Below are 27,402 nucleotides of genomic sequence, written 5' to 3' on the forward strand. Positions count from 1 at the left end.
CCTTGTGGCTTGACCATTTGTAGACCAGGCTCCACACATACAGTATAAAAGCAACCACAAAGCCACACAACAACTACAACAACAACATCATCATACAATACTGCATAAAGAAACACTCTAATGTCTTGGTAAAACTATGGTTTCATGGCCACAATGTATAGCATGTCCCAATTCACCCTCCATACATCTGACATCTAATACTGTTCTATACTAGTCCAGGGAGCGCGGCATCTGCTCGGCCAATGTACCCAATAACCCCAGGGTGACAGTACAGCGGCCTATATAACATGTATCGAGTAAGTTATGTAAGACTAAGGGCAGTCAATATTATGACTGCAAACCGCAATATGGCAGGAAATTACTCATTGTGCAAATGGTGGCCGTAATAGCATGAAGAATTAAAGGGGTTATCCAGCACTACAAAAACATGGCCACTTTCCCCCTACTGTTGTCTCCAGGTTGGGTGGGGTTTGAAATACAGTTCCCTTAAAGTAAATGGAGCTTAATTGCAAACTGCACCTGAGCTGGAGACAACAGTAGGGGGAAAGTGGCCATGTTTTTGTAGCGCTGGATAACCCCTTTAAATCCGTTGTCAGAAAGTTATATAAATGTACTAATTTTAAATAAAAAAATCAAAATTTTACAAGTGTTCCTGTACTTATCAGCTGCTGTACGTCCTGCAGGAAGTGGTGTATTCTTTCCAGTCAGACACAGTGCTCTCCTGTGAGCTCAGAGACTCGCTCTTAAGCAACAGCGGTGGCTCCGGAAAGCGAGGGCAGAAGAGGGGAGCGTGGAGAGGTGATGTATAACAGGTTACACAATTGTCAGCTGTCGGCCGCGCATAACTATTACATGTAGTGATGTGGGGTCGGCAACTGATGGTTTTAGGTGAGAACCAAAAGGGACAATCAGCCGATGATGGTTGTCATTGGCTGATCATTGTCTCTATTACACAAAGAAATTATCAGCCTGATTCAGCAGATTATCGCTCCATGTAATCGGGCCTTAAAGGGGTACTCCGGGCTTAGGTTGTTTTTATCGTATGGCCAGGGAGGGGGTGGATATAAAGGCAGTCAGTCACTTACCTCCCCGGTTCCAGTGCCGGGTCTAGGATCAAGCCGCCTCGTTCTCCCATCCGGCTGCCGCTTCCTGGTCTGAGCTGCGGCTTGATACGTGACGTCTCAAGCCAGCTCAGCCATTAAGTGGTCGTAGCGGAGTCCCGCCTCAGCCGCTGAATGGCTGAGCTGCCTTGAGACGTCACGTCATAAGCCACAGTTTAGACCAGGAGGCGGCAGCCGGACGGGAGAACGGGGCGGTAAGTCCCGGCCATACAATAAAAATAACCCCAGCCCGGAGTACCCCTTTAATTCAGATAACAGGGAGAGCAACAGCAATGGAATGCAAGACACTGCTACCTGTACTATGGGCACGTGTCCCAATGACAATGAGTATGGGGGGGGGGGGGGGCATAAAATATCTGCATCACCGCTCCTAAATCATAAGGTAAGGGATCAAAGGTGAACAATATTTGTAAGCAAGGTGTTTATTAATCAAGACGTAAAGGGGCACTCCAGCAAAAGGGTTTTTTTTCGTATAAACTGGTGCCAGAATGTTATAAAGATTTGTAATTTATTTCTATTTAAAAATCTTCAGTCTTCCAGTACTTATTAGCTGTTGTATGTCCTGCAGGAAGTTGTGTATTCTCTCCAGTCTGAGACAGTGCTCTCTGCTGCCACCTCTGTCCGTGTCAGGAACAATTGTCCAGAACAGTAGCAAATCCCCATAGGAAACCTCTCCTGCTCTGGACAGTTCCTGACATGGACAGAGGTGGCAGCAGAGAACACTTTGTCAGACTGGAAAGAATTCACCACTTCCTGCTGGACATACAGCAGCTGATAAGTACTGTAAGACTGGAGATTTTTAAAAAGAAGTAAAATACAAATCTATATAACAACTTCTGAACCTGTCTAGAGCAGGAGCAAATCTCCATAAAAAACTAATTGTATCCTGGAGACAGGCAGGATATGTGGTGTCATGGTTTAAGTTATTTTAATGTATTTGGTGGTCTTTCGATGAGGCTCGTCTCCCATTATCTGCTTCTTTTAGCATTTTTTCTATAGGTTATATTCTAATAAAGATATTTTTGACATGCAGCCTTTGTGTGCCTATGCTATTCTTTTCTTAGTTCAAATTGTAATACCACACACCAACCTGAGGCAAGGGGTTGTGCTGTTTTTTGTGTTTTTACTTAGCCTGGATAACCTCTTTAAAACACATTATACACAAACACACCTAAACACCACAAAAACACATCAATTTTCTTTTTGAAAATAGATTTAAAAAAATCATTGCGTGCGGGCAGGCGGCGCGGACTCCAGTTACTGAAGTTGGAGCTGGGGGTAGAGAGCACCCAGCAGCGCCCTCCCTCACCGCCACTGACTCACTACCATAGCTGGACGTATACAGGTGCTCCCCTCCAAGCCGCACATGGAGGTCCCCAAAGGAGGCTGCAGGGACTGAAGCATCAGGTGATAGTGTTGCTGTGGGTGCTGGAGCTGTACAGCGGGATTGGGGGTCTGCACTGCGCCCCCCGATCTGGCTGTACAGCTCCGGTAACCACAGCGACCCTATCCTTTAGTCCCTGCAGCCTAATCCGGGGACCTCCATCTGCGGCCGGAAGGGGAGAGGAAGTGCTGCAGGTGTGCGCCTGGGCAGAGGGGGAGGAGGGTATACCAGGTATGTGCCCTCCTGCCCCAGTCTGCCCCATGCTCCCCCAGGTCTGCCCTGTGTGCCCCATGCTCCCTCCCCCCAGTGTGCCCTATGCTCCCTCCCCCTAGTGTGCCCCATGCTCCCTCCCCCCAGTGTGCCCTATGCTCCCTCCCCCTAGTGTGCCCCATGCTCCCCATCACCACATTTTCATGGGGCCCCATGCTCCTAGCTATGTCCCTTCTCTTTATCTGTTTATGTACTACTACACCCCTCATTTATTCTTGTACTAATACACCCCTCATCTATACCTGTACTACTACACCACCCCTCATCCTATACCTGTACTACTACACCCCTCATCTGTTCCTGTACTACTACTACACCCCTCATCTATACCTGTACTACTACTACACCCCTCATCTATACCTGTACTACTACTACACGCCTCATCCTATACCTGTACTACACCACCCCTCATCCTATACCTGTACTACTACACCCCTCATCTGTTCCTGTACTACTACACCACCCCTCATCCTATACCTGTACTACTACACCCCTCATCTATACCTGTACTACTACACCACCCCTCATCCTATACCTGTACTACTACACCCCTCCTCTATACCTGTACTACTACACCCCTCATCTATAACTGTACTACTACTACACCCCTCATCTATACCTGTACTACTACACCACCCCTCATCCTATACCTGTACTACTACACCCCTCCTCTATACCTGTACTACTACACCCCTCATCTATAACTGTACTACTACTACACCCCTCACTATACCTGTACTACTACACCACCCCTCATCCGTTCCTGTACTACTACACCCCTCATCTGTTCCTGTACTACTACACCCCTCATCTGTTCCTGTACTACTACACCCCTCATCTGTTCCTGTACTACTACACCCCTCATCTATACCTGTACTACTACTACACCCCTCATCTATACCTGTACTACTACTACATGCCTCATCTGTTCCTGTACTACTACATCCCTCATCTTTACCTGCACTACTACACCCCTTATCCACTATACCTCCACAATACACTTGTCTCAAACATCATTAAAATAGTACCTGATACTGCAAATAGAAAAATGTTGTTTATTTAGCAAAAAATAAATAAATCGAGATTTAAAACGAGAATCATCCAAAAAAAATCAAAATCAATACTTTATTTTTTGGCCATATCCCCCAGCCCTAAACACACCATTAAAATGCCGAAGAGACTGTGCCCTTGGTCTCTGTCAGTGAAGTCCTATGGTGTCCCAGGCTGTGGGCAGTGACTACACGCTGCTCTAACCAGTCACCCACCAGACACGGCAGCAGCCGCACTACATGGGTGTGACCCCGTTCTTTGCACACAGCCAAAAGCACTTTCACTTGACTTGTGCCCTGAATGACAACGCTACAATCCAGGACTTTCTAAGATGACTGCGGTTGTGTCTTCCAGGCAGAGGACACCTTAAGGCCCAGATGTCTTCCTGGATCACCAAGTCAGTCATCACATTCCAGGACTTTCATCTCTGACAAGTTCATTGCCTCCACTTGACGCAAAGACAATGTCTTATACCCCTGCTACATAGTATGTGTTAGTATCACTGAAAACATAGTCAATCTGTTATATCCACATGCTTAGAGGGTTTTTATTTTTTATTTATTTAGACACTTGCCTAACCTATCCTGCTTATTGATGGCCAAGAAGCTGCTTTGCAGAGTCGCAGTACCTGTATACACAAAGCCCAATACACTGTGTAGTACCTCAATCACTACAATGAGGGCTGAGCTGTAGACACAGTGCGCTCTGCTGCCACCTCTGTCCAAGCAGTAGCAAACCCCCACAGAAAACCTCTCCTGCTCTGTACAGTTCCTGACATGGACAGAGGTGGCAGCAGAGAGCGCTGTGTCAGACTGGAAAGAATACACCACTTCCTGCAGGACATACAGCAGCTGATAAGTAATGGAAGAATTTATATTATTTATATATTTACAAATCTATATGACACCAGCTGATTTGAAAATCCTTTTCTTTCACCGGAGTGCTCCTTTAAGGTCATCGTTCATTTTTAGGTTTAGCATTCCTTTTATAGACTAACTATACACAACCTCAGTGAACCACCTTGTGAGCCTGTCGCTTTAAGTTTCCAGCGCTTCTTGTGCGATCGAGTTATTGTGTCATGGAAAATAAAGAGATACAAGTGGGGAACACCTGTAAGAAATTACTTGGAATAACAAAAGAATCTCGTCAGTCTCATTTCTTGGCTTGTATGGAAAATGTCTTGGAGATCTCTATATAAATCCCCAAATAGCTGGAATAGTGTTGCTGTTTACAGAACCTACGTCCATGTCCCAAAAAAAACCCTAGACTGGTTGAGGCCGTGCACATATCAGTGACATGTACAGGGTGAATGATGTCCTTACTGCTATGAGCTGTGTCTGGTAATGGTCTTCTAGATGCATCTCAGCTCAGCTCACAGCAGACAAGGTGATAAGGTAAGTGGTGTCCGGGCTCCAGTGCTGGGTTTCATAGGCCGCCCCAGATAAAGCAAGCCAACAAGGTTGTTTTTTACAACTATTACAGCTAAGCTTTTATGGTATCAGCCTAATGTCCTCACCCAAATATAATAAAGTATTCATATAAAATCGCAGCATGCATGCCTCCTCCCTCCCCCACAACCCGTCTGTCTTGATTGATTGACTTGTCTTCAAGCACTGAGCCATGCCATTCAGTCAGTCAAGGCAGGGAGGGAGGAGGCGTGCATGCTGCCGCTCAGCACAGCTTATGTGGCACTTCAAATCTATTTCCAATAGGTGCATAAATATAAATGTTTTAAGGATATGGACATCTTTGACAATAAAAAGAAGATTTTTACTTGTTAATGGGTAAAAGTGAGCTAGAAAGGTGGCTCTAAGTTTAAAGGGAGCAGTAGTGTTCCCTTTATAAAGTAATGTAATTCACTCTGAAATGCTACAACATTACAGAGGAGTGAATTATAGTAATGGAACTGACCGGAAAGGGGGAAGTCCCCCATAGATTCTCCCTGTCTTGATTGATAACTCTTGCTTTATAACCTATTGGGAGAAATTATCAATCAAGGCCAGCAGAATAGGGATAGACTGGGGAGGGGGGTGCTTCCCACTGACTTGCAGGTTACAGGAGTCCTCTCATACACTGCAGTGCCTCAAAGTGAATCATACATCACTGTACTGGGGGTAAATACTCAATGTCACTATAACACAGGTGTCAAATTTGCTGATCTCCAGCTGTTGCAACACTACAATTACCATCATGCCTGGAAAGCCTGAGCTAAAACTTTGGCTGTCAGGGCATGATGGGAATTGTAGTTTTGAAACAGTTGGAGGGCAGCACGGTGGCTCAGTGGTTAGCAAATGTTATGGCTATCCCTAGAGGGACAATCATTGATCTAGTACCGAGAAGGCACGCATAAGTGATAAAGTCACTTCCATTATAAATGTGTACCAGAGATACCTAGAAGGCTACGGCTTATACCACCACCTGCCCACATGTGACAATACTATAAACCATGGGTGTAAAACTCAGGGTCTCCAGCTGTTGCAAAACTACACTTCCCATCATGCCTGGAGGTAGAGGGTTAAGCTTTAGCTTTGGCTGTCCAGGCAAGATGAGAAGTTAGTTTGATCCCTTCGATAGAGACACATAAATAACCTGCACATCGAGCACCATGAAGGACTGTACCTGAAAGCACCACTTCAATGAGGTCCCCTTCTTGAATGTCCGCCTCAGATTTAACCAGCTGCAGAATATTTTCCGAGTTTGGGTCATGGCGGAATAAAAGGATCTTGTCGTACATCCCATAGAACCCGCATTCTGGAAACTGGAAACAGAATAAAGGCACAGGTAAGTTTCTGAAAACAAGAGAACGGGCAAAAACCATTAGCCAAGTCATAGCAGAGAAAATTGTTAAGGCCAACTATACAAGGTCCACTAAAAATAATGGTTACCATATACACGCACAAGAAACTGATAGAAAAACATATAACACACAAAGAACCACCATGACACAACTTTTGTACCACCACAGACATATCAAAGACCAACTTACAAATGTTGTAATACAGTAGAACATAGAATTCCATTGGTGTACGAGTGAACTTGATCCGTGGATAATGAAGTTTGAGTGTAAAACTAATACACATAATTTAAAAAATATAAAGAAAGGCGTCCGAAGCCGACAAAATCAGAAATGCAAGAAAGCTCGCCAAACTGACCATGTGATCTTCTCAGAACCCAAATGCCGAGACCATGTACATCCCATGTGTCAAGGCGTTTTGGAGGCTTGTCCTCTCATCCCCTTTTATCAGAAAAAAAAACAAAATTACATGTAGGAGCCTTCCTGTCCTCCATATTGACTTCTTTTCTCCTGATGAAGGGGGATGCCAAGACAAGTCCCTGAAATGCGTTATCTCCATCATTTAAACTCAATTAGCCATTGGTTTTATATGATCTGATGTTGAGTAATGGGCCCACTGGGATTCCAGAAATGGGTAGTAAATGGGCAGTCACCGCTCCCCCCTCTACAACCCTGGACGTTACATCCTAGCCATAGTTATGTGGCATTACTAATTCATTTTGAGCTAACCAACCTTGCACCGTATCTTTGTTTCGTCTTTTCCGCGACATACAATACAGTAGTAATTGTATTCCTCCTCAAACCATAAAAAAGGACAGAGAGGCTGCTCATCCATGAAGGACTGGAGGATGATAGATGGGCAGTCCAATGGTGAGATACACTTAGGGTACTATTACACCAATCGATTAACGATAAACGAACTGAAAGGACCGCTATGGCGAACGACCTGAAATCGTTCAACCAATTACACGGAACGATGATCGTTACTTACTCCTGTCGTAACCACTTCGTTTACCGCTACTGTGAACTACGTCTTATTACATGCGAACAATTTGCGAATGTTCATTGATAAAAATAGGTCCAAAGTCTATTAAACGATTACTCGTTGGTCGTTAAATCGGTGTCTGCTATTACACTAAACGATTATGGTTCAAATCAGAATGATTTAACGATTTTTCAAACAATAATCGTTCAGTGTTATACCCCCCTTAGGGCTTACCATTGTGATCTGTCCGCTCTCAGCACATCTATACCATTGCCAATACAGGAACCTGTAAGTCTTCATTTTGTTCCATTAGTTGGCACCATTACAGGTTTTTTTTTGTTTCCTCTGTGATTATACAAAACTGGAGCCGATTCCAAACACAATGGAGCAGCTTTACAATAGGTTCACACTGGCACGATATGTGAATAGCTACACCGCAAGGGTGGGACAGGGTGGCCAGACCTGAAGCAACCATTAACTTCATGGATGTACCCATGTTTTTCAGGCAGCCTTACAGCGGCATCCAACGGTAATCAAATGCTGCACACTTGGGTTCGGACAAATGTGCACATCACAGAGTATGGCTATGTTTACGCATCGTATGGTTTGTATAAATCACGGCCATTGTTGCAATTTGCAACAACGGCCATGATTTATACAAACCATACATGGTCTGTGAATGAATGGAATCCCGTCCGGAGCGTATACACACAGTATACGGTTCGGTTGGGATCTCATCCGATAATCGCTCGGTTGAAATGCAGTTAACGATTAACGACCAAACGAGAAATCGTTGATCGCTTTATAAGGCCTGGACCTATTTTTATCGTTGCTCGTTCGCAAAACATTTGTAAATCGTTCGCATTGAATAAGACATCATTCGGTCGTTCGCAATAGATACGAACGCAATCGCGAATAAATAGCGGAGAAAAAACTATCGCAATTACAATCAAAAGTAACGATTATCGTTCCATGGAAATGAGTGAACGTTTTCAGGTCTTTCGCAATAGCGGTCGTTTGAGATCGTAAATCGTTAACGATTATACAAACGATAATCGTCCGGTGGAATAGGGCCCTTAGTTACACTGTCTTGATCAGGGATGGGGAAAGCTTTGGCCCTCCAGCTGTTGCAAAACTACAATTCCCATCATGCCTGGAAAGTCAAAGCAAAGCTTCGGCTTTCCAGGCATGATGGGAATTGTAGTTTTGCAACAGCTGGAGGGCCGAAGGTTCCCCATCCCTGGTCTAGATATTAGACAGCATTTGTTTATCTGCCCTGGTGTGTCCCAAAGTGCCTGCACATCATAGGAAGTGTCATGTCAATCACTAGCCATTTAGATAGTTTGACGCATCACAAAAAAACAAAAAACTGGTACATTGGTGCAGCTGCAGCAGAAGCTCTTTGGCCAATCGACATCTATAGTTAACGACTTCTCTCCTCTTCCTAATCATATTATGTACTATGAGGAACAACAGAATAGAAGTCACCTTGGAGTACTTTGACCCGTATTGACGTATACATGACCCCCTTTCCATCCCAGTGCACAATCTATAGATCTGTATAAAATACATTGCATAATTTATCTCCTTAGACAACACTGGCGGGATTAATGACGACGTTATAACAAAGCTTATGTAATGCCTAAACCATCTCTGCATAATGCAAAGCGCTAACGATAAAAAGCAACGCTACCCTGCTATAAGGGATGCTGCAAGGAGCCCGAGGGGTTAACCTGGCCTTGTTTTAGCCGAATGAGGGTGCGCTGCGTTGCTTGTTAACAAGGGCTCTTCTTCCAATTAATAGCCCTTGAGTTGTGTCCTTTGGCTAGAAAGGGGGGGGGGGGGGGTCTCCATGACAGCGGCATCCATCATAGGTTGCCATGGCTGCAGGCGACGAGGGATGTTTGGGGGGTCAAGGCTACTTCATTAAATGAACGGGAAACTGTGATTGTGAAGCAGATAAAACCATTTAGACTGAACCTGAGCGGAGGAAACAATACAGGACTTAATAGTGTTACACAAAGAAGCCTTTCACAATTGACTCGTTCGGTAAAAAGGCGACAGCAAATAGCATCTAAGTTGGGCGACTTGTGTGACTTTTTCACAGCTGGGATTTGGAGGTAAAAAAAAAAAAAAAAAGGAAAAAAATCCAAGTTGTAAACGGGTCGCAGTTGCAGGTAACTTGCATGGAGCTCAATTTGGGGTTTTACACAAAGAAAGAGCAATTATTGTTTTGGTTGCAAACATGGAGCTGCGGTCACATCATGGCGTAAGTTGCATCCTGACCACAGTGCCGTGTAGCAATGCAATACTGCAAACTTCATGTCGCTGTGTAGTCCTAGCCCAGGGGTAGGGAACCTTGGCTCTCTAGCTGTTGCAAAACTACAACTCTCATCATGGCTGGCCATGATGGGAGTTGTAGTTTTGCAACAGCTATAGAGCCAAGGTTCCCTACCCCTGTCCTTAGCCTGACTGGGGGACACAGACTACCCCTGTACAACATTACAGAATATGCTGCCACTATATAAGCAACCAAGGAATAAGTAAATATAACCACTCGTTTGCTCCTCATTCCCCACTCGCTGCCACCACTATTACACGCGGCAGGGGGCAGCCGACAGAGGATAGTGGCGGTCTGCTGCCGTCGCTCTGTGGAACAGAGCGACGGCAGCAGATTGCTGCTATCACAGTGGTTTGTCTTTCAACATGGTTGAAATACAAACAACTGCAACGATCAGCCGACATGAACCATGTCGGCTGATCCTTGCCTTCTATTCCACAGGACGATTATCAGCCAATAATCGTTCTGGCCATTAGAAGTAGCAGCCAGAGCGTTCAAGGAGACCTAAAGACATGTCGGGAGCGTGTTATGGCCCTATCCCATGGAACGATTATCAGTCATTATGCCGATAATCGTCCCGTGGAATAGAAGGCAACGATCAGCCGACATCTTTCATGTCAGCTGATCATTGTAGTCGTTTGTCTTTCAACCATGTTGTAAAACAAACGAATGTGATAGCAGCGATCTGCTGCCGTCACTCCGAGGAATAGGGGCGGCGGGCAGCAGACCACCACTATCTTCTATGGGCAATCTAGCAATCACCTGGGCAGCACCTCAGCTCCCCGTGGCCCCTCATGCACTCACCCACTCGTAATAGTGGTGGCAGAGCAGGAAACGAGGAGCTGACAGCGCTCGTTTGCTCCTCACAGTCGGCCCGTGGAATAGGGCCTTTAGATAAGAATAGGATGTTAATTATTTTCTATGCGACCCCAGCAATATCTGAAATTAAAATGGAAAAAAAAAATGCCCAAAGTGCTCCTTTAATAAATAGAGGAAGGGGCTTACAGTGCATTTAAAGGATATCTGTCAGTTCCTATTCATGCGAAGAGCTGCAGACACAATTGTATAGGTGAAAAGGCAGCAAACACAACAATGGCGGTGTACAGTACTATTACCATTTGCTTATCCACAAATTATACACTTAAATTTGTTCTAAGTGCTCAGGGGGTGGTGTCGAGCTGCTGAAGTGCTACAGTTTGGCACACCTCCTTGTTCCCCCTTTCCTCCCTGTCTTAGGGCTCTATTCCACCGAACTTTTATCGTTCAGATTATCGTTAAATCGTTCGAATCTAAACGATAATCGTTCGGTTGAAATGCAGTTAACGATTAACGACCGAACGAGAAATCGTTGATCGCTTTATAAGGGCCCTATTCCGATTATCGTTTGCATAATCGTTAACGATTAACAATTTCAAACGACCGCTATTGCGAAAGACCTGAAAACGTTCACTCATTTCCATGGAACGATCGTTACTTATGATCGTAATTGCGATCGTTTGTCTTCGCTATTTATTCGCTATTGCGTTCGTATCTATTGCGAACGACCGAACGATGTCTTATTCAATGAAATTCAATAAAAATAGGTCCAGGTCTTATAAAGCGATCAACGATCAGCGATCAATTTCTCGTTTGGTCGTTAATCGTTAATTGCATTTCAACCGAATTATCATTTAGATTCGAACGATTTAACGATAATCTGAACGATAATCGTCCGGTTGAATGGGGCCCTTAGACCTGGGCCTATCTTTATCGTTGCTCGTTCGCAAAACGTTCGCATTGAATAAGACATCGTTCGGTCGTTCGCAATAGATACGAATGCAATAGCGAAGAAATAGCAAAGAAAAAACTATAGCAAATACGATCATAAGTAACGATTATCGTTCCATGGAAATGAGTGAACGTTTTCAGGTCATTCGCAATAGCGGTCGTTTGAGATCGTTAATCGTTAACGATTATGCAAACGATAATCGTCCGGTGGAATAGGGCCCTTATCTTAATTTATGTACAGGGCTCGGCTATCGGCGCCAAGCCCTGTCTGAGAATCCCATGGATATCAATAGCAGTGGATGTGAAATGGGAGTCCCTGCCGAGTGCAAAGGCCTCAAGGACTCACCCCACATACACATACATGGTATCCACAGCTCAGACAGGGCTTGGCACTATTAGACGAGCCCTGTACATCAATCAAGGTAGGGGAGCAAGGAGTCATGACACCTGGAATGGAAGAAAAAAAATATTTTTATTAAAAATGTCTGTAATAGCAGCTACAGAATAAGATACATAAGCTTCATGACGTATAAAGTGTCACACACACAGTGATGACCACTAAAGCTTGTGTATGGAGCCCAGAAACAGCTTTTCGCTCTTCTCATCTGTGTACAAATCCAGCAGCTCCTACATCTGCACTCGGGGATTTGTGCCCAGTTAATCTCGCTGACCAGTCTGGCAGACCTGGAAGGGCACTGGGACATGGGTTAACAAAGGACATTACCGTATGAATGTCATCATATTTATCCCAAAGGGAACCTGTCACCCAGCATTTTGACGCTAAGCCCACCCGACCCCCTGGTGGAGCCCCAGATACTTACCCTTTGCTGCAAGTCCCGCTCCTGGACGCGATCCCAGGTTGGAGATATCGCCGTCGGCAGCCGTGCGTGCGCGCTCCAGTCTAACGCCCATAGAGAATGACGGCTCCAGTCATTCTTTATGGGCATCAGACTCATCTCATGTAATTTGCATACAGCCCGCGCTCACCTTCCGGCGCCGATATCTCCGTCTGCAGCAAAGGGTAAGTATCCGGGACTCCACCGAGGGGGTCGGGCGGGCTCAGCGTCGGAATGCCGGGTGACACGTTCCCTTTAATGGAGACATCTCTTAGGGTACTATTACATAAACCGATTTTTTGACAATCAACAATCTCAAACGACCGCTATGGCGAACGACCTGAAATCATTCAACCCAATTACATGGGGCGATAATCGTTACTTATAATTGTTATTGCGTTCGTCCTGTCATCGCCACTGCGAACGACCGAGCGACGTCTTATTACATGCAAACGATTTGCAAACGATCAACCATAAAAATAGGTCCAAATTCTATTAAACGGCCAACGATTTCTCGTTGGTCGTTTAATCGTTGTCTGCCATTACACTAAACCATTATCATTCAAATCTGAATGATCTAACGATTCTTCGAACGATAATCGTTCTGTGTAGTCCCACCCTAATAAGACGCTGCCATGTGATAACATTTAGAGGTGGTAAAACTGAAAAAAAAAATTTTTTAAAGTTTTCCCCTATTCTCAGCAAGTCTGGTAGTCCCACAGAGACTGAATAGAGTGCTGGCCGTTCTCAGGATTACTGGGGAGCCCAGTGGTCAGACTCCTACCAATCCGCTAGTTGTTCCTTAACCGGAATACCCCTTTAATGTACACATAAACCATCTAATGTGTTATGGGGACAAAGCTACTTGCTTGCACAGTGCCACCCCTGTCCCCAGGTTGTGTGGTACTACAATTCAGCTCCCTTTACTACAATGAAACTGAGAAGAAAGCAGACATGTTTTTTAAGCCTGGACAACCCCTTTAAATCATGTCTAGAATCTGGCATGGCCTTTGTCTCCTGTGCCCGGTCAGTACTCGGCTGATGCATTCCTGTGTATGGGAGGACCGGCAGTCAACTAAATCTTATAGGCATTACTTATTCAGCCCTATTCACACCTCGGTGTTATACATACACAATAATAAATAGATCCGCAGTTCTCCTGCGATCTCCACTTCTGGTTTCAGCTTACAAATACTAACACGTGTGAATGGGCTGGGATCCAAGTTCCTCTAAGTAATCTTCTAAGTAGTGGAAGTGTGACAGGGCCCTTTAATTTCAGGCGATTACTGTAAGGATGGTTATTAGTGAGTCCCGCTGACAGCGCTGCACATTGCTTACAGGGAGTGTACACATTAATATGAATGGAGCTGGATTCCAATCATCGGGTGATATACAAGGTGCGGCCCCAAGATTGGAGATAATAACCAGTGCAGAAAGCTTAAAAATAAAACCACTGACAACACCTTAAAAAGCCGGCTACATCTCCCAGGTACCATATGTGAGGGGGGATGGAGGCCAGAGTTGTCAAACCTGCGGCAGCCCTTCAGCTGTTGCAAAACTACAATTCCCATCATGTTTGGACAGCCTTGCTGTCCAGGCATGATGGGTATTGTAGTTTTGCAACAGCTGAAGGGAGACAGCTTTGACACCTGTGTGATAGAGGTTTCTCCGACATCTCTAGTAGAGTGTGCTCCGCTCAACAACCTGCCGTCCTTTAAGAATTATTCTGCTCCCTGCCATTCCTCCCTAGATGGTGGGAAAAGCTGGATCCAATTCTGGGAAACTTCTCCGCCCCCTGGGAGGAGCAGCAGGGAGCAGAGCAGCACTGAAAGGACGGCAGCTTAAAGAGCAAAGCGCTGATCAAACAAGGCGCTTCACTTGGCTTACTACTGCACGGAACGGCACATTATCGTTTCGTGAAATAAACACAATTGATCGTTGATATAGGTTTGGGCCTATAATTGTCAGCCACTGACCGCGCATCGCTACGTGTAATAGCGGTGCGCGACTGGTGTCTGACGATTTGCAAAGTCTATGCATTACCTATCCATGGTCCAGGGCTCCCCTTGCGGTCCACTTCTCCCCAGGGCCCGCACGCTGCAGCTTCAGAGCGGCCTGTCTTAGCTGACAGGCCGCTCAGCCAATCACAGGCCTCGACCGCCACAGCCAGTGATTGACTGAGCGGCCTGTCAGTTGAAACAGGCAGCTCTGAAGCTGCAGCGTGCGGGACCTGGGGGGAAGCGGACCGCAAGGGGAGCCCTGGACCACGGATAGGTAATGTATGGCAGTTTAGCAAGGGCTGCAAGGACATCAGTAACGATGTCCATGCAGCCCTTTTTAAACGCTTATCGGGCCGTGTAATAGGCCCAGTAAACAAGTTATTATCGGGCCCCCATCGGCCATGAGCCGATTTCTCTCTCATTTAAAAGCTGGTAACACAGCTCCCTATTCAAGTGATCCGGACAACCTTTTTCCTCAATGAAACAACTGTAGTACAGACAAATTATTCTATGGAGAAACCGTGCACAGCGTTTCCACAATCAGAGAGCAGCAGCACTGCATGGTTTAACTGGCTACATAGACAGGTGAAAGGTCAACTGACGTCAAGGAAGAAAGTGAAGGAGCGACCCCCCCAGCATTGTCCGGAGGACCTCCACAACCCACTCTGTTTATTTCATAGAGAGAAAGTGGTAGTGGCTCCTCTTTACAGCAGTTTCTGGAGTCTCAGTGGCTGCAGGCGCCGCTCGCTGTGACTCACCATTTTCCACAGACTCACAAAGACAGACTGTAACGTGAACCAACTTCTCAGGGTCTTTAAGACTTATATTTCTGGGATTGTATAACAAACTATTCATAAGATAGATCCCAATAAGAAGAGATCAAATATTATGCAGGTCAGACATTTGGAGACATTTAAAGGGGTACTCCGGGCTGGGTTGTTTTTTTTTTGAGGATCGCCGGCGAGGGGGTGGAAATTGAAGCCGAAGGTCACTTACCTCCCCCGTTCTAGCACCGGTGCCCGGATTCCGGGCACTGGTGCTGGAACGGGGGAGGTAAGTGACCTCCGGCTTCAATTTCCACCCCCTCCCCGGCGATCCTCAAAAATACCCCCCAGCCCGGAGTACCCCTTTAAAGGCAATTTTATCAGCTGCTGTATGTCCTGCAGGAAGTGGTGTATTCTTTCCAGTCTGACACAGCGCTCTCTGCTGCCACCTCTGTCCATGTCAGGAACTGTCCAGAGATCTGAAGATCCAACAGCTGAGACCATAAAAGAAAAAAATCTTAAATCTTTCAGTACTTATCAGCTGCTGTATGTCCTACAGGAAGTGGTATATTCTTTCCAGTCTGACACAGCGCTCTCTGCTGCCACCTCTGTCCATGTCAGGAACTGTCCAGAGCAGGAGAGATTTTCTATGGGGATTTGCTACTGCTCTGGATGGTTCCTGACATAGACAGAGGTGGCAGCAGAGAGCACTGTGTCAGACTGGAAAGAATACACCACTTCCTGTAGGACATACAGCAGCTGATAAGTATAGGAAGAATGGAAAATTTTAATATAAGTAAATTACAAATCTAAATTACTTTCTGAACCCAGTCGATTTGAAAGAAAAAATTTTCACTGAAGTACCACTTTAAAAGCTATGACCCTACTTCATGGACACCTTAGTGTAGCGGAGAGAATTAGAAAGGTGTCAGGGAGTACACTATATACGCAGCAAACAGTGATGCATTCATAAATGTGCTTCGTTCTAAAGTAGAAGAAGAGATGAGAGAACTCCGGCTCCAGGTATGGGCAAAAGTCTGAGGTCCGGAGATGCAGCGCTTTGCAAGTAAATGACTGACCTCCTGCGTCATTCATGTACGGGAAAAGCTTTACAGGTCTGTGCACAAGGGAACAACGTGACCAGAATATTAACAAATGGCCATCATCTGCATACTAGGTATAAAGTGCTTTTCTTTGGTTTCCAGCCTATAATATCACAACTGCAAGGAATCTGCACTATACAGAAGTCAGAGAGGGGAGCATAAAGGGGGTGTCCACTTTTAAGGGCAGATTCCCTTTTAAGCGACTTCTCTATCTGTTGGTGATCCCCTAATGATCTCTATTATAAAGAGCATTATATGTTCTCTGTGAATAGGGGGATAACATTTCACCTTTAAGGACTCAACCTACTAAAACTTTCCCCTTTAAAGTGTCACTGTCTAAATTTTTATTTGCAGAAATCAGTAGTGCAGGCGATTTTAAGAAATTTTGTAATCGGGTTTATTAGCTGAAAAATGCATTTTTACCATGAAAAAGCAGTTTGAAGCTCTCCCCCCTGCCTTCATGGTTCTCTATGGAGAGGGGAGGGGTGGAGGGAGATGAGACACCAAAACAGGACAACAAAGAGTTAATTTACAGCTACATCACCGGGCTATCTCCTCTGAGGTCAGCACTGACCTCTGAATACTGGCTTTTATGCAGCTCCCACTGCGTAATCCTTTGTTCTCTGCTCTCTACTGGGGACTTATCTCCCTTCTCCCCTCTCCATAGATTACACAGGGCTCGACTGATGTAAAAGAGTCGAGATTTTCAGATAATAAGCAGTGAATGAGAGAGGAGGGAGGGGTCCTGAGGGAAGTCTTTTTGAATGCCCTATTTGCCTAATAAACACAAATACAAAGCTTTTTAAAATCGCCAGTATTGATTGATTTGTGCAAAAAATAAATAAATAAATTTTATATTTTAAAAATCTCATGCAGTTCAAGCAGCTGATGGGTTGTTACAATGTACAAGTGAAAGCAGCAGCACTATGGTGATACAATTGTATTGTAATGCAATGAATGACAGAGGAAGGAGCCTTCTAAAAGCCAGCCCTCACTGCCAGCCAGCCAGCTACTGCAAAACTACAACTCCCATCATGCCTGGAGTGTAAGAGCTAAAGCTTTTGCTGTCCAGGCATGATGGGAATTTTAGTTTTGCAACAGCTAAAGGGGCAAAGGTTTCAAATCCCTAACCTGTGACTCTCCAATTGTTGAAAAACTACAACTCCCATCATGCTACGGCAGGACATGGTAGTTCTGCAACGCTCAGAGTCAGATGTTATATCTGTAGTAGATGCCATCTTATATAGAAATGATCTGTAGAAAAGCGGCTTCTTCAATCTGGTAAGAGACTGTACACATTTTGGAATAGTCCAGTAAACTTTTTTGCCCCACGATGACTTATTTACCCCTTATATATCCAGTTCTGAGAAGCTCTAGAATGTCTTACATATGTATAAGTGAACGGTAATATCAGGTCCGCTTTTACACCATAGAGTTACTGCCCCTTTAAACATAGTCATTTGTTCTCCACCGCCCTGTACAGTCAAAACAATGGCCGAGTAAAAATACCCCGAGCTATAAATGAGTAACCGGAGGTGGACGGACAAACCAGCAATTAGTTACTTTTTTATTCCGACAGGTAAACTACTCGGCTATTTTTCTAACCCTGGAAGTGGCTTTGCTGTCACACATAGCACTGAAGGGTAAGGAGGACACTTGAAGGTAATGTTTAACCCACTCTATGTCCCAGAAATCTGTCAGCTCAACCCTATAAGATGGATTATGCTCTATGGGGATGGAGATGTACCGTAACACACAGATATACCAGCTGCATCAGTCTTTTAGAAAGACTTTTTTTTTTTTTTTTTTTGCCCAGAAATCAATAGTACAGGTGATTTTAGGAAACTTTGTAATTGGGTTTATTAGGCAAATATGCCATTATCTGCATTCAAAGAGATTTTCCCCAGGTCCCCCCCCCCCTCCTCTCTCATATCCACTGCTCATTATCAGGAAATCTCGACTCTTTCACATCAGTCGAGCCCTGTCTGTTCTATGGAGGGGGGAGGAGGGAGATTAGGCACAGAGAGCAGAGAACAAAGCATTACACAGCAGGAACTGTGTAAAAGCCGGTATTCAGAGGTCAGAGAGGTCAGTGTTGACCTCAGAGGAGTTAGCTGGTGATGTACCTGTAAATTAACTCTTTGTTGTCCTGTTTGGGTGCCTCATCTCCCTCCACCCCTGCCCTCTCCATAGAGAACCATGAAGACAGGGGGGAGAGCTTCAAACTGCTTTTTCATGATAAAAATGCATTTTTCTGTTACTAAACCCAATTATAAAGTTTCTAAAAATCGCCTGTACTATTGATTTCTGTAAAAAAAATTAAAGAACAGTGACATTAAGGTTAATAGGAAAAGTATAAACCAGGTAGACAACATAGTGTACAAGACTACTCTGTTTACTCAACTCAAATCAATGGGAGATTGATCGGTCTGGGTCTCACAGATGACAACCTCATCAATCGGTAGATACAGCGAGGAGAAGCACATGGCTGTGTACTTCACTCTATTGCTTGCCAACCTCTCTGTAGTGGGAGGGAAGTCTATAGAGCTGGAAAGTCATATTCCTGGCTATAGCAATCGATCATCAGGAGTCTGAACACCCCCACCCTGACTGATCAGAGCATCAAACATTTTCTGTGTGACATAACAAAAGTTTTTAAAACGGACATCAATGCTTTAGGCTAATTGTTTCGGCTTTCCAAACACCTAACAGGCTAGAGTCTTATAGAGATTGGAATACCTCTTTAAATCGATACTCATTACTTCTGTTAAAAAAAATCCCAAGTCCTTCCAATACTTATCAGCTTCTGTATGCCCTGCAGGAGGTGGTGTATTCTTTCCAATCTGACATAGCGCTCTCTGCTGCCACCTCTGCCCATGTCAGGAACTGTCCAGAGCAGGAGAGGCTTTCTATGGGGATTTGCTACTGCTCTGGACAGTTCCTGACATGGACAGAGGTGGCAGCAGAGAGCACTGTGTCAGACTGGAAAGAATACACCACTTTCTGTAGTAACAGAACTGTGTAACTAAAATCAGTTGATTTAAAAACTGTGAGGTAAAGTACCCCTTTAAGATGTGGGAGACTGACAGGAGGCACTAGAGAGCAAGCCATCTTTCTTCTTTTAAAGAGCTACCTTTTTTCTCCAAGAAGCAAAGCACATTCTATAGAACTAGACATTGCAACAAGGAGTTTTGCAAAGTTTTATTAAACTTTAACTCCAACTTTATAATGGTTGAGATAGGAATGTTGTCACCACCGGTATAAGGATGCTTTGACTTATAGGTAACTGCAGATTACATACGTGACATTTCAGGTTTCGCTGCCCTGTGATATAGTGTCATACAGACCCCACTATGATCTAGGGCCACAGAGACCCTACTATAATATAATGCCACAGAGACCCCACTATGATATAGTATCATACAGACCCCACTACAATACAGTGCCATACAGACGCCACTATGCTATAGTGTCATAGAGACCCCACTAGTATCATACAGACCCCAGTATGATATACTGGTATAGAGATCCCACCATGCTATATTGTTGTAGAGACCCCACTACGATATAGTATCATACAGACCCCACTAGGATACAGTGCAATACAGACGCCACTAAGCTATAGTGTCATAGAGACCCCATTATTATAGTATCATACAGACCCCACTATGATATATGGCCATAGAGACCCCACTGTGATACATGGCCACAGAGACCCTACTATGATATACTGGCATAAAGACCCCACTATGATATACTAGCATAGAGACCCCACTATGATATACTAGCATAGAGACCCCACTATGATATACTAGCATAGAGACCCCACTATGATATACTAGCATAGAGACCCCACTATGATATACTAGCATAGAGACCCCACTATGATATACTAGCATAGAGACCCCACTATGATATACTGGCACAGAGACCCCACTATGATATACTGGCACAGAGACCCCACTATGATATACTAGCACAGAGACCCCACTATGATATACTGGCACAGAGACCCCACTATGATATACTGGCACAGAGACCCCACTATGATATACTGGCACAGAGACCCCACTATGATATACTGGCACAGAGACCCCACTATGATATACTGGCACAGAGACCCCACTATGATATACTGGCACAGAGACCCCACTATGATATACTAGCATAGAGACCCCACTATGATATACTGGCACAGAGACCCCACTATGATATACTGGCACAGAGACCCCACTATGATATACTGGCACAGAGACCCCACTATGATATACTGGCACAGAGACCCCACTATGATATACTGGCACAGAGACCCCACTATGATATACTGGCACAGAGACCCCACTATGATATACTGGCACAGAGACCCCACTATGATATACTGGCACAGAGACCCCACTATGATATACTGGCACAGAGACCCCACGATGATACAGTGCCATAGAGACCCCACTATGATATACTGGCACAGAGACCCCACTATGATATACTGGCACAGAGACCCCACTATGATATACTGGCACAGAGACCCCACTATGATACAGTGCCATAGAGACCCCACTATGATATACTGGCACAGAGACCCCACTATGATATACTGGCACAGAGACCCCACTATGATATACTGGCACTGTTTCCCCCATGCAGCTCCGGCAGGCAATGATAATGCGACACAAGGTTTTCTCTTTCTACGCTGTAATAAAAACCAAAGCAATTTGATCCTGGGCTTTCACAAATAAACAATATGCTCATTGAATAGCGCCGCGGTGAAGGGAGCAGCAGCGACTAGGCGGCCGTGATGTCACGACCTCAGCCAAACAAAAGCTCCACGCTACAGGCACGTCTACCATGTTATAGATGGAAAACGCACGGATCGTCTAACCCCAACACCGGACGTTCCTGTGCACGAGGGAAGCGGCCGTAGAGGAGATCACTCAGGCAGCAAGACAAGGAGCAGGTGCTATAGCAACAGTGTTCATGCATCAGGTAGAGATCCATCAGCCACCGATACCATCCAAGGAGACAATGAGGGGGGGAGGGGGCAGATAATAAGAGGGATTGATGCACAGAAACAAGCTACTTCAAGGACCGCACGCTCACGCTTCATGTCCGACTCCAAAGATAATAAGGGTTGAATCAGAAATGGAAAATTGGAATAAGAGGCTGTATTGGTGCTGGGGTGGGGGTGGGGGTGATGCATCCGAGGAGACTCTACAAAGGAATATACTGCAAGGTCACCCACCGGCAACGGAGAAACAAATACATGTTGTTAATGCAGAAATATACTGGGTAAAGAATAGAAATAAAAATAGAATAGAAAATATATCAAGCTAGGGTCTGCTATACAGGCTCCATGAACTAGGCAGGGGCCTTAAAGGGGTACTCAGGAGGAGAAACGTTCTACAGATTTGTAAAAACCTTAAAGGGGTACTCCAGTAAAAAATCTTCTCCTTTCAAATCAACTGGTGATAGAAAGTTATATAGATTTGTAATTTATGTGTACTAAAAAAAAAAAAAATTTCAAGTCTTCCCATACTTATCAGCTGCTGTATGTCCTGCAGGAAGTGATGTATTCTTTCCAGTCTGACATAGTGCTCTCTGCTGCCACCTCTGTCCATGTTAGGAACTGTCCAGAGCAGTAGCAAATCCCCATAGAAAATCTCTACTGCTCTGGACAGTTCCTGACATGCACAGAGATGGCAGCAGAGAGCACTGTGTCAGACTGGAAAGAATACACCACTTCCTGCAGGACATACGGCAGCTGATAAGTACTGGAAAACTCGGGATTTGTAAATAGAAGTAAATTACAAATCTATAGAACTTTCTTAAACCAGTTTATTTGAAAGAAAAGGATTTTCACTGGATAACCCCCTTAGTGTTTGGTATTTTTAAAGGACAACTCCAGCGAAATTTTTTTTTTGGCTTATTTAACGCACATTACAAAGTTATATAACTTTGTAATGTGGTTAAATACCCGGTCTGGCCCCCTTCCCCCACTTTCCGACCCCCGACCCCCCACCCCGGAAGTTAAATAATGTATACATTACCTATTACGGTCGTCACGGGCCTCTTCTCTGGTGTCGGGTGACGTCAGAGCTGGGGGGCGGTCCGGGTCTTCTTCCTCTTCGGCGTCTTCATTGAGAGTGAATGGGAGAGAAAAGGCTGATTGGCTGAGCTTGCTGGAAGCCATGTGATGCACTCCAGCCAATGAAAAGGCTGCCGATGCGCAAGCGCACCGGCAGCCTTTTCTCTCTCATGGACCCGGTAGCAAGAGACATCGCTGGACGGCGGAGGCAGGTGACTGTGAGGCGGATGGCGGGCGAATGGAGTGGCGATCGTCACCGGAGGGATGGTGAGTATGGTGTCTGTGTGTGTCTGTGTTTTTTTTTTTGGGGGGGGGGGGGGGGGGGGTCCCGCCGGACTTGTCCTTTAATACACTGCTGCTTGTGCGTCTAATACAGTAAACATCCTGTGCTTACCTGTCCACGCTCCCCTGGTGTCCCCTGTGCTCCAATCACTGGTCACGGGGCTGTACTGTTTCAGTCAGTGATTGGCTGAGTGAGCCGTCACTCCCGAGATGAGTTTGTCTCAGAAGTGAAGGCTCTGCAGTCAGCAAGGGACACCGGGGGAGCAAGGACAGGTAAGTATAGGAGGTTTATTGTTTTATATGCACCAGCAGAAATGTGTTTAAAAAAAAAAAAGTTTTTTTCCAGAAAACCCCTTTAAGTCTTGCAGATAGTACTATATGTCATGCAGGAAGTGGTGTATTCTTTCCAGTCTGACAGTGCTCTCTGCTGCCACCTCTGTCCATGTCAGGAACTGTCCAGAGCAGCAGCAAATCCCCATTGAAAACCTCTCCTGCTCTGGAGGGTTCCTGACATGGGCAGAGGTGGCAGCAGAGAGCGCTGGAAAACTCAGACTGTAAAGAATACATCACTTCCTGCAGAACATACAGCAGCTCATAAGTACTGGAAGACTGGAGATTTTTATATAGAAGGAAACTACAAATCTGTAGAATTTCTGACACCAGTTTAAAAAAAAATCAGGAGTACTCTTTTGTTTAGTTTACATGCCAGTTATTTGGTGTGAAAAGTCATCACAAAGCCATGGGAAGACACTTGACCACCACTACATCCTCCATTAAAAAAAAAAAAAAAAATTAAAAACTAAACTCCTCACCCAATACCTCCACACAGACACCTGACTTAAGTGTCGGGGGAAAGTCCGACTTACGCGTAATTTTATTTTTGTTACTTCTAAAGATGTTTTCACGCAAGAATAACCTAAGATGAAGAATTATAACAAAGACAAACTCGGAGGTGATCTACAGCGGGTGTACAGATGTGTGTGACATGGGGCTTCCCCAGCAACCGAGCTGAAGAGGAAATGTCTGTGTGAAAGCCGGAAAACTGAAAATAGGACCCAACCCAAGAAAGGAAGAGGAAGGCCACGAGGTGTCACTAACAGTGTGAAAAGAAAGTAAGGGAACTGCTTCATAAGAGATGTGTCGGTCCCTGGTGGGGCCTTACAGTCCTCGCACCGCAATGAGGTAGCATTGCCATTTAGGTAAATGTGGGAGAACCGCATCAGCAAGGCTAAGGGCCCTATTCCATGGGGCGATTATCGTTCAAAAAATCGTTTGATCGTTCGGATTTGAATGATAATCATTTTGTGTAATAGGCAACGATTAAACGACCAACGAGAAATCGTTGATCATTTAATAGGATCATTTATCGTTCGCACCTCGGTGGAATAAGACGTCATAGCTGAAACGTACGCAAAAGCGACGACTAAACGACCGCAAGAACGATCATAAATAACGATCGTCGGTCCGTGTAATTAGGTGAACGATTTCGGCAGTGGTGGTTTAAGACAGTTTATCGTTAATCGTCAAAAAATCGTTTAGTTTAATAGTACCCTAAGGGAGGAATGGTATCATTCGGCTATGGGGCAAAAGTCAAAGATCAGCAGCTTTTCTACGTTTATATTTTGCAACGCTCAGGGCATTTTCTGGTAGACCAACCAGATTTTATGTTACGACCACTCACAGCTAAAACAAAAAAAACTGAAGTGGTCGCTGTCATAACAAGCAACTCTTCTTTATGTGATAGCCCATGGGGATTTGTATTATATTTGTATGTTACCAAAAATTACTCCACACCCCTCAAACAACCTAAAAAAAAACAGCTTTCAAGTCTGGGCCACTTGGTGTTGCACTGCTCTTGTTATCCATTGCCCGTCGTTAGGCACAGTCTGTCCCTAGTAACAGTCAGATTAGAACAGACCACAGGAAGTGGGGTAGGGCTTAGCTCTTGTTATGTTCTGGAAAGGCCAAAAGAGAAGAGTCTGGGAATTGTACCTGCAAACAGAGCCACTCTGCCTGCTAAAGATGATCCTCTCTGTTCCTAAGAGATAAATTAAGAGTACAGTCTTGTTTCTCATCAAACTCTTGCCAGATGTCTCTTGTGTAAATACAAACTACTGTATATAAACAAAGCAGCCTCCTGAATGTAATCTGGAGGGCCCGATTACATTCAAGAGGCTGCTCTGTTTTTATACATTAGTTGGCATTTACACAAGGGAGTTTTATGAGAGGGAAGCTTTTCTGCACCAGTAGCAGCCTGATGCTGTGATATCTTTTTTTTCCTCTACTTATACAGCAACCTGAAACAGTGCATCAGCAACCCCCTTCTTTTACCATCTATAGCACTGTACCATGTAAATCACCAGCCTGTTCAGTGTACCATGTAAATCACCAGCCTGTTCAGTGCGGCTTTTAGAAATCGCCGGACTTCTCCTTTAAGTACTGTGCTGTAACTGGCCAGGCAACTAAAGGAAAGACAGTCACTGAGTGTGTACTACTGGCAAACATCCCATCCCTGTCCTGTACTGAATGAGAAATAGCTATGCGTCATGAACAGGACTCTCTCAGGGGCTCAATACCAGCACAGAACATCGACTTGTCAGCACCCTGAAGGGTTAAAAGAAAACAATTCTTGAAATGACAAGTATACTTTCAAGAGACTGTATGAATTCAGAGGCCTTTGCGGTGTATATGGAGATAGGCATCCCTAAAATCAATGCTCATAGGAGAGAATAGCTACCTGTTTTTTTTCTGTGTGGATTGGATGCAACTGAACAGTAAATAATATTAATGAAACTGAAGGTACAGGACGGTACAAGCCTTGTTCCAATCTTATGCCTCCTAATGGGCAGCCCGCCGCCACTGCCGTCATCATGGCAGCAACAACAATAAATGCCAGAGAATCCTTCTTCTTCAGCTTTACTTCCTTATTGCTGGGAAACATTCCTGTCCTTGTACATCAGACATGCAGCTCACTGACACCCAGCTATAACCATTACTCGTAAAATCTGTTGGATTGTAAGAAATGCTATTACAGACAGTGGCGTGGGAGGCTCTGATGGCACAATATTAGACATGACACTTTTGCACTGTGTAAAGTCAGGCTTGTGTTTGCTGCACTGTGAATGACTCAATGTAGACCACACACTTCCATATGGGAGAATGATCAATCCTGGAATCACAGACCCACCATGTGCTCCTAACCTACAGAATCCTAGAGTAACCTCCTTTCCTTAATATCCCCCTTCCTCTATGCTATTACATTGTACGTTACTGTTCCTGCTGAATCTGTCACCTGCCTGTGATGCCTGACAGCAAACTGCAACCAACCATGCAACCAAAAGACTTGTGAGGCTTGTCGGCAAGCAACTGCACTGGCCCACACATCTAATGACATTCATCCAACGTTCTGCAGTAATGAGCTCCAGAGTGATGTCACTGCACAGCGTCACCCCAATATTCATTGAGAGACGGTGGGGGGCGGATCGGTGCACTGATTGGTTGAGCGGAACGTCAGGGAGTCGGGAGCCACAGAAGCAGGCCAGTGCGTAGACGGGTTAAGTATTAACAGGGCCGCAGTGGGTTAAGTTAGATGGCATATTACATAGTCGCAGTGGAATGAAAATTCAGCTGCGAGTATGTAAACCTATTCAAACTGACAGTGTCGGGAATCGCAGCAGATCTCTAAGGGTACAGGATCTGCCCCAGATTTGCTTTGCATTGAATCTGCAACTTCAAATCTGTGCCATCAAATCTGCTGCAGATCCTGTACATGTGAACGCACCCTTAGGCTATGTTCACACAACGTATATTTTCGTAAAACCACGGCCGTTGTTTACCATTATCACGAAAATATACGTTACCTTTCAGTCTATGGGATCCCTGCCGGAGAGTATACACATAGTATATGCTGCGGCCATGATTCCCTAGTGACTCCGCAACCAACAGACATGTCAGTTTTCTGCGGACACTATTCATTGAATAGCAGCCGCAGAAAACCATGTCAGTGCACACTATGGATCGAGCGGCTCCGGCCACAAGCTCTATAGTGTGCTGTGGGGAGTTCTGATACGGGCGGGCACGGATGCGCCCGCATCAGAACTCTGCAGCAGGAAAGATCATCCGGCCGGTACTACAGTATCAGGGTCACGGAACGGCAGGTCTCTTATACTGTCTGCACATGGTCATAAGGCGTATTCTGCATTGTCAAAAACTGAGCTCAGCCTGCTAGAAAACACAAAAAAATTTGAAAAACCTCCTCACCTCTCTCATTCATCCGGAGCCCGTCCCATTGCAAACCGATAACACACAGGTGCTGTGCAACTGGGACCTGCTGGGAGGCAGTGGTGGGAAAAATCTGCACAGTCTGACTGGCAGCGTAGATTTCAAGTCAGAAAAGGAGATGAACAAAACTACAATAGGTTCTGGTGCGCAAAACACAGAACGCTTGACACGCTTCACAGTGGCTGGAGATGTTAGGGCTGCATCTATCATATCCATCTTGTTTTGAGAACCAGAGTTACTGTAGTTTCGCTCATCTCTATACATATAGACAGTGATAGACTTGGTGCAAACTAAGAAGAATATCTCCAGGTACTCAGAGAGTTAATATGAGGGTTTGATCGG

The 27,402-nt window shown here is 45.0% G+C and overlaps 1 protein-coding gene across 1 annotated transcript in view; it reads right to left on the bottom strand.

Annotated features, from left to right (window-relative positions):
* Positions 1-27,402, bottom strand: part of PRKD1 (protein kinase D1) — a 95,120-nt gene that overhangs the window by 37,322 nt on the left and 30,396 nt on the right. Inside the window, exon 2 of the mRNA XM_069950171.1 lies at positions 6,445-6,583. Coding sequence (XP_069806272.1) covers positions 6,445-6,583 — 139 coding nt within the window. The remainder of the gene's footprint in view (positions 1-6,444; positions 6,584-27,402) is intronic.

This window comes from Dendropsophus ebraccatus, chromosome 13 (assembly GCF_027789765.1).
Source record: "Dendropsophus ebraccatus isolate aDenEbr1 chromosome 13, aDenEbr1.pat, whole genome shotgun sequence".
In the NCBI taxonomy this organism is placed as follows: Eukaryota; Metazoa; Chordata; class Amphibia; order Anura; family Hylidae; genus Dendropsophus; species Dendropsophus ebraccatus.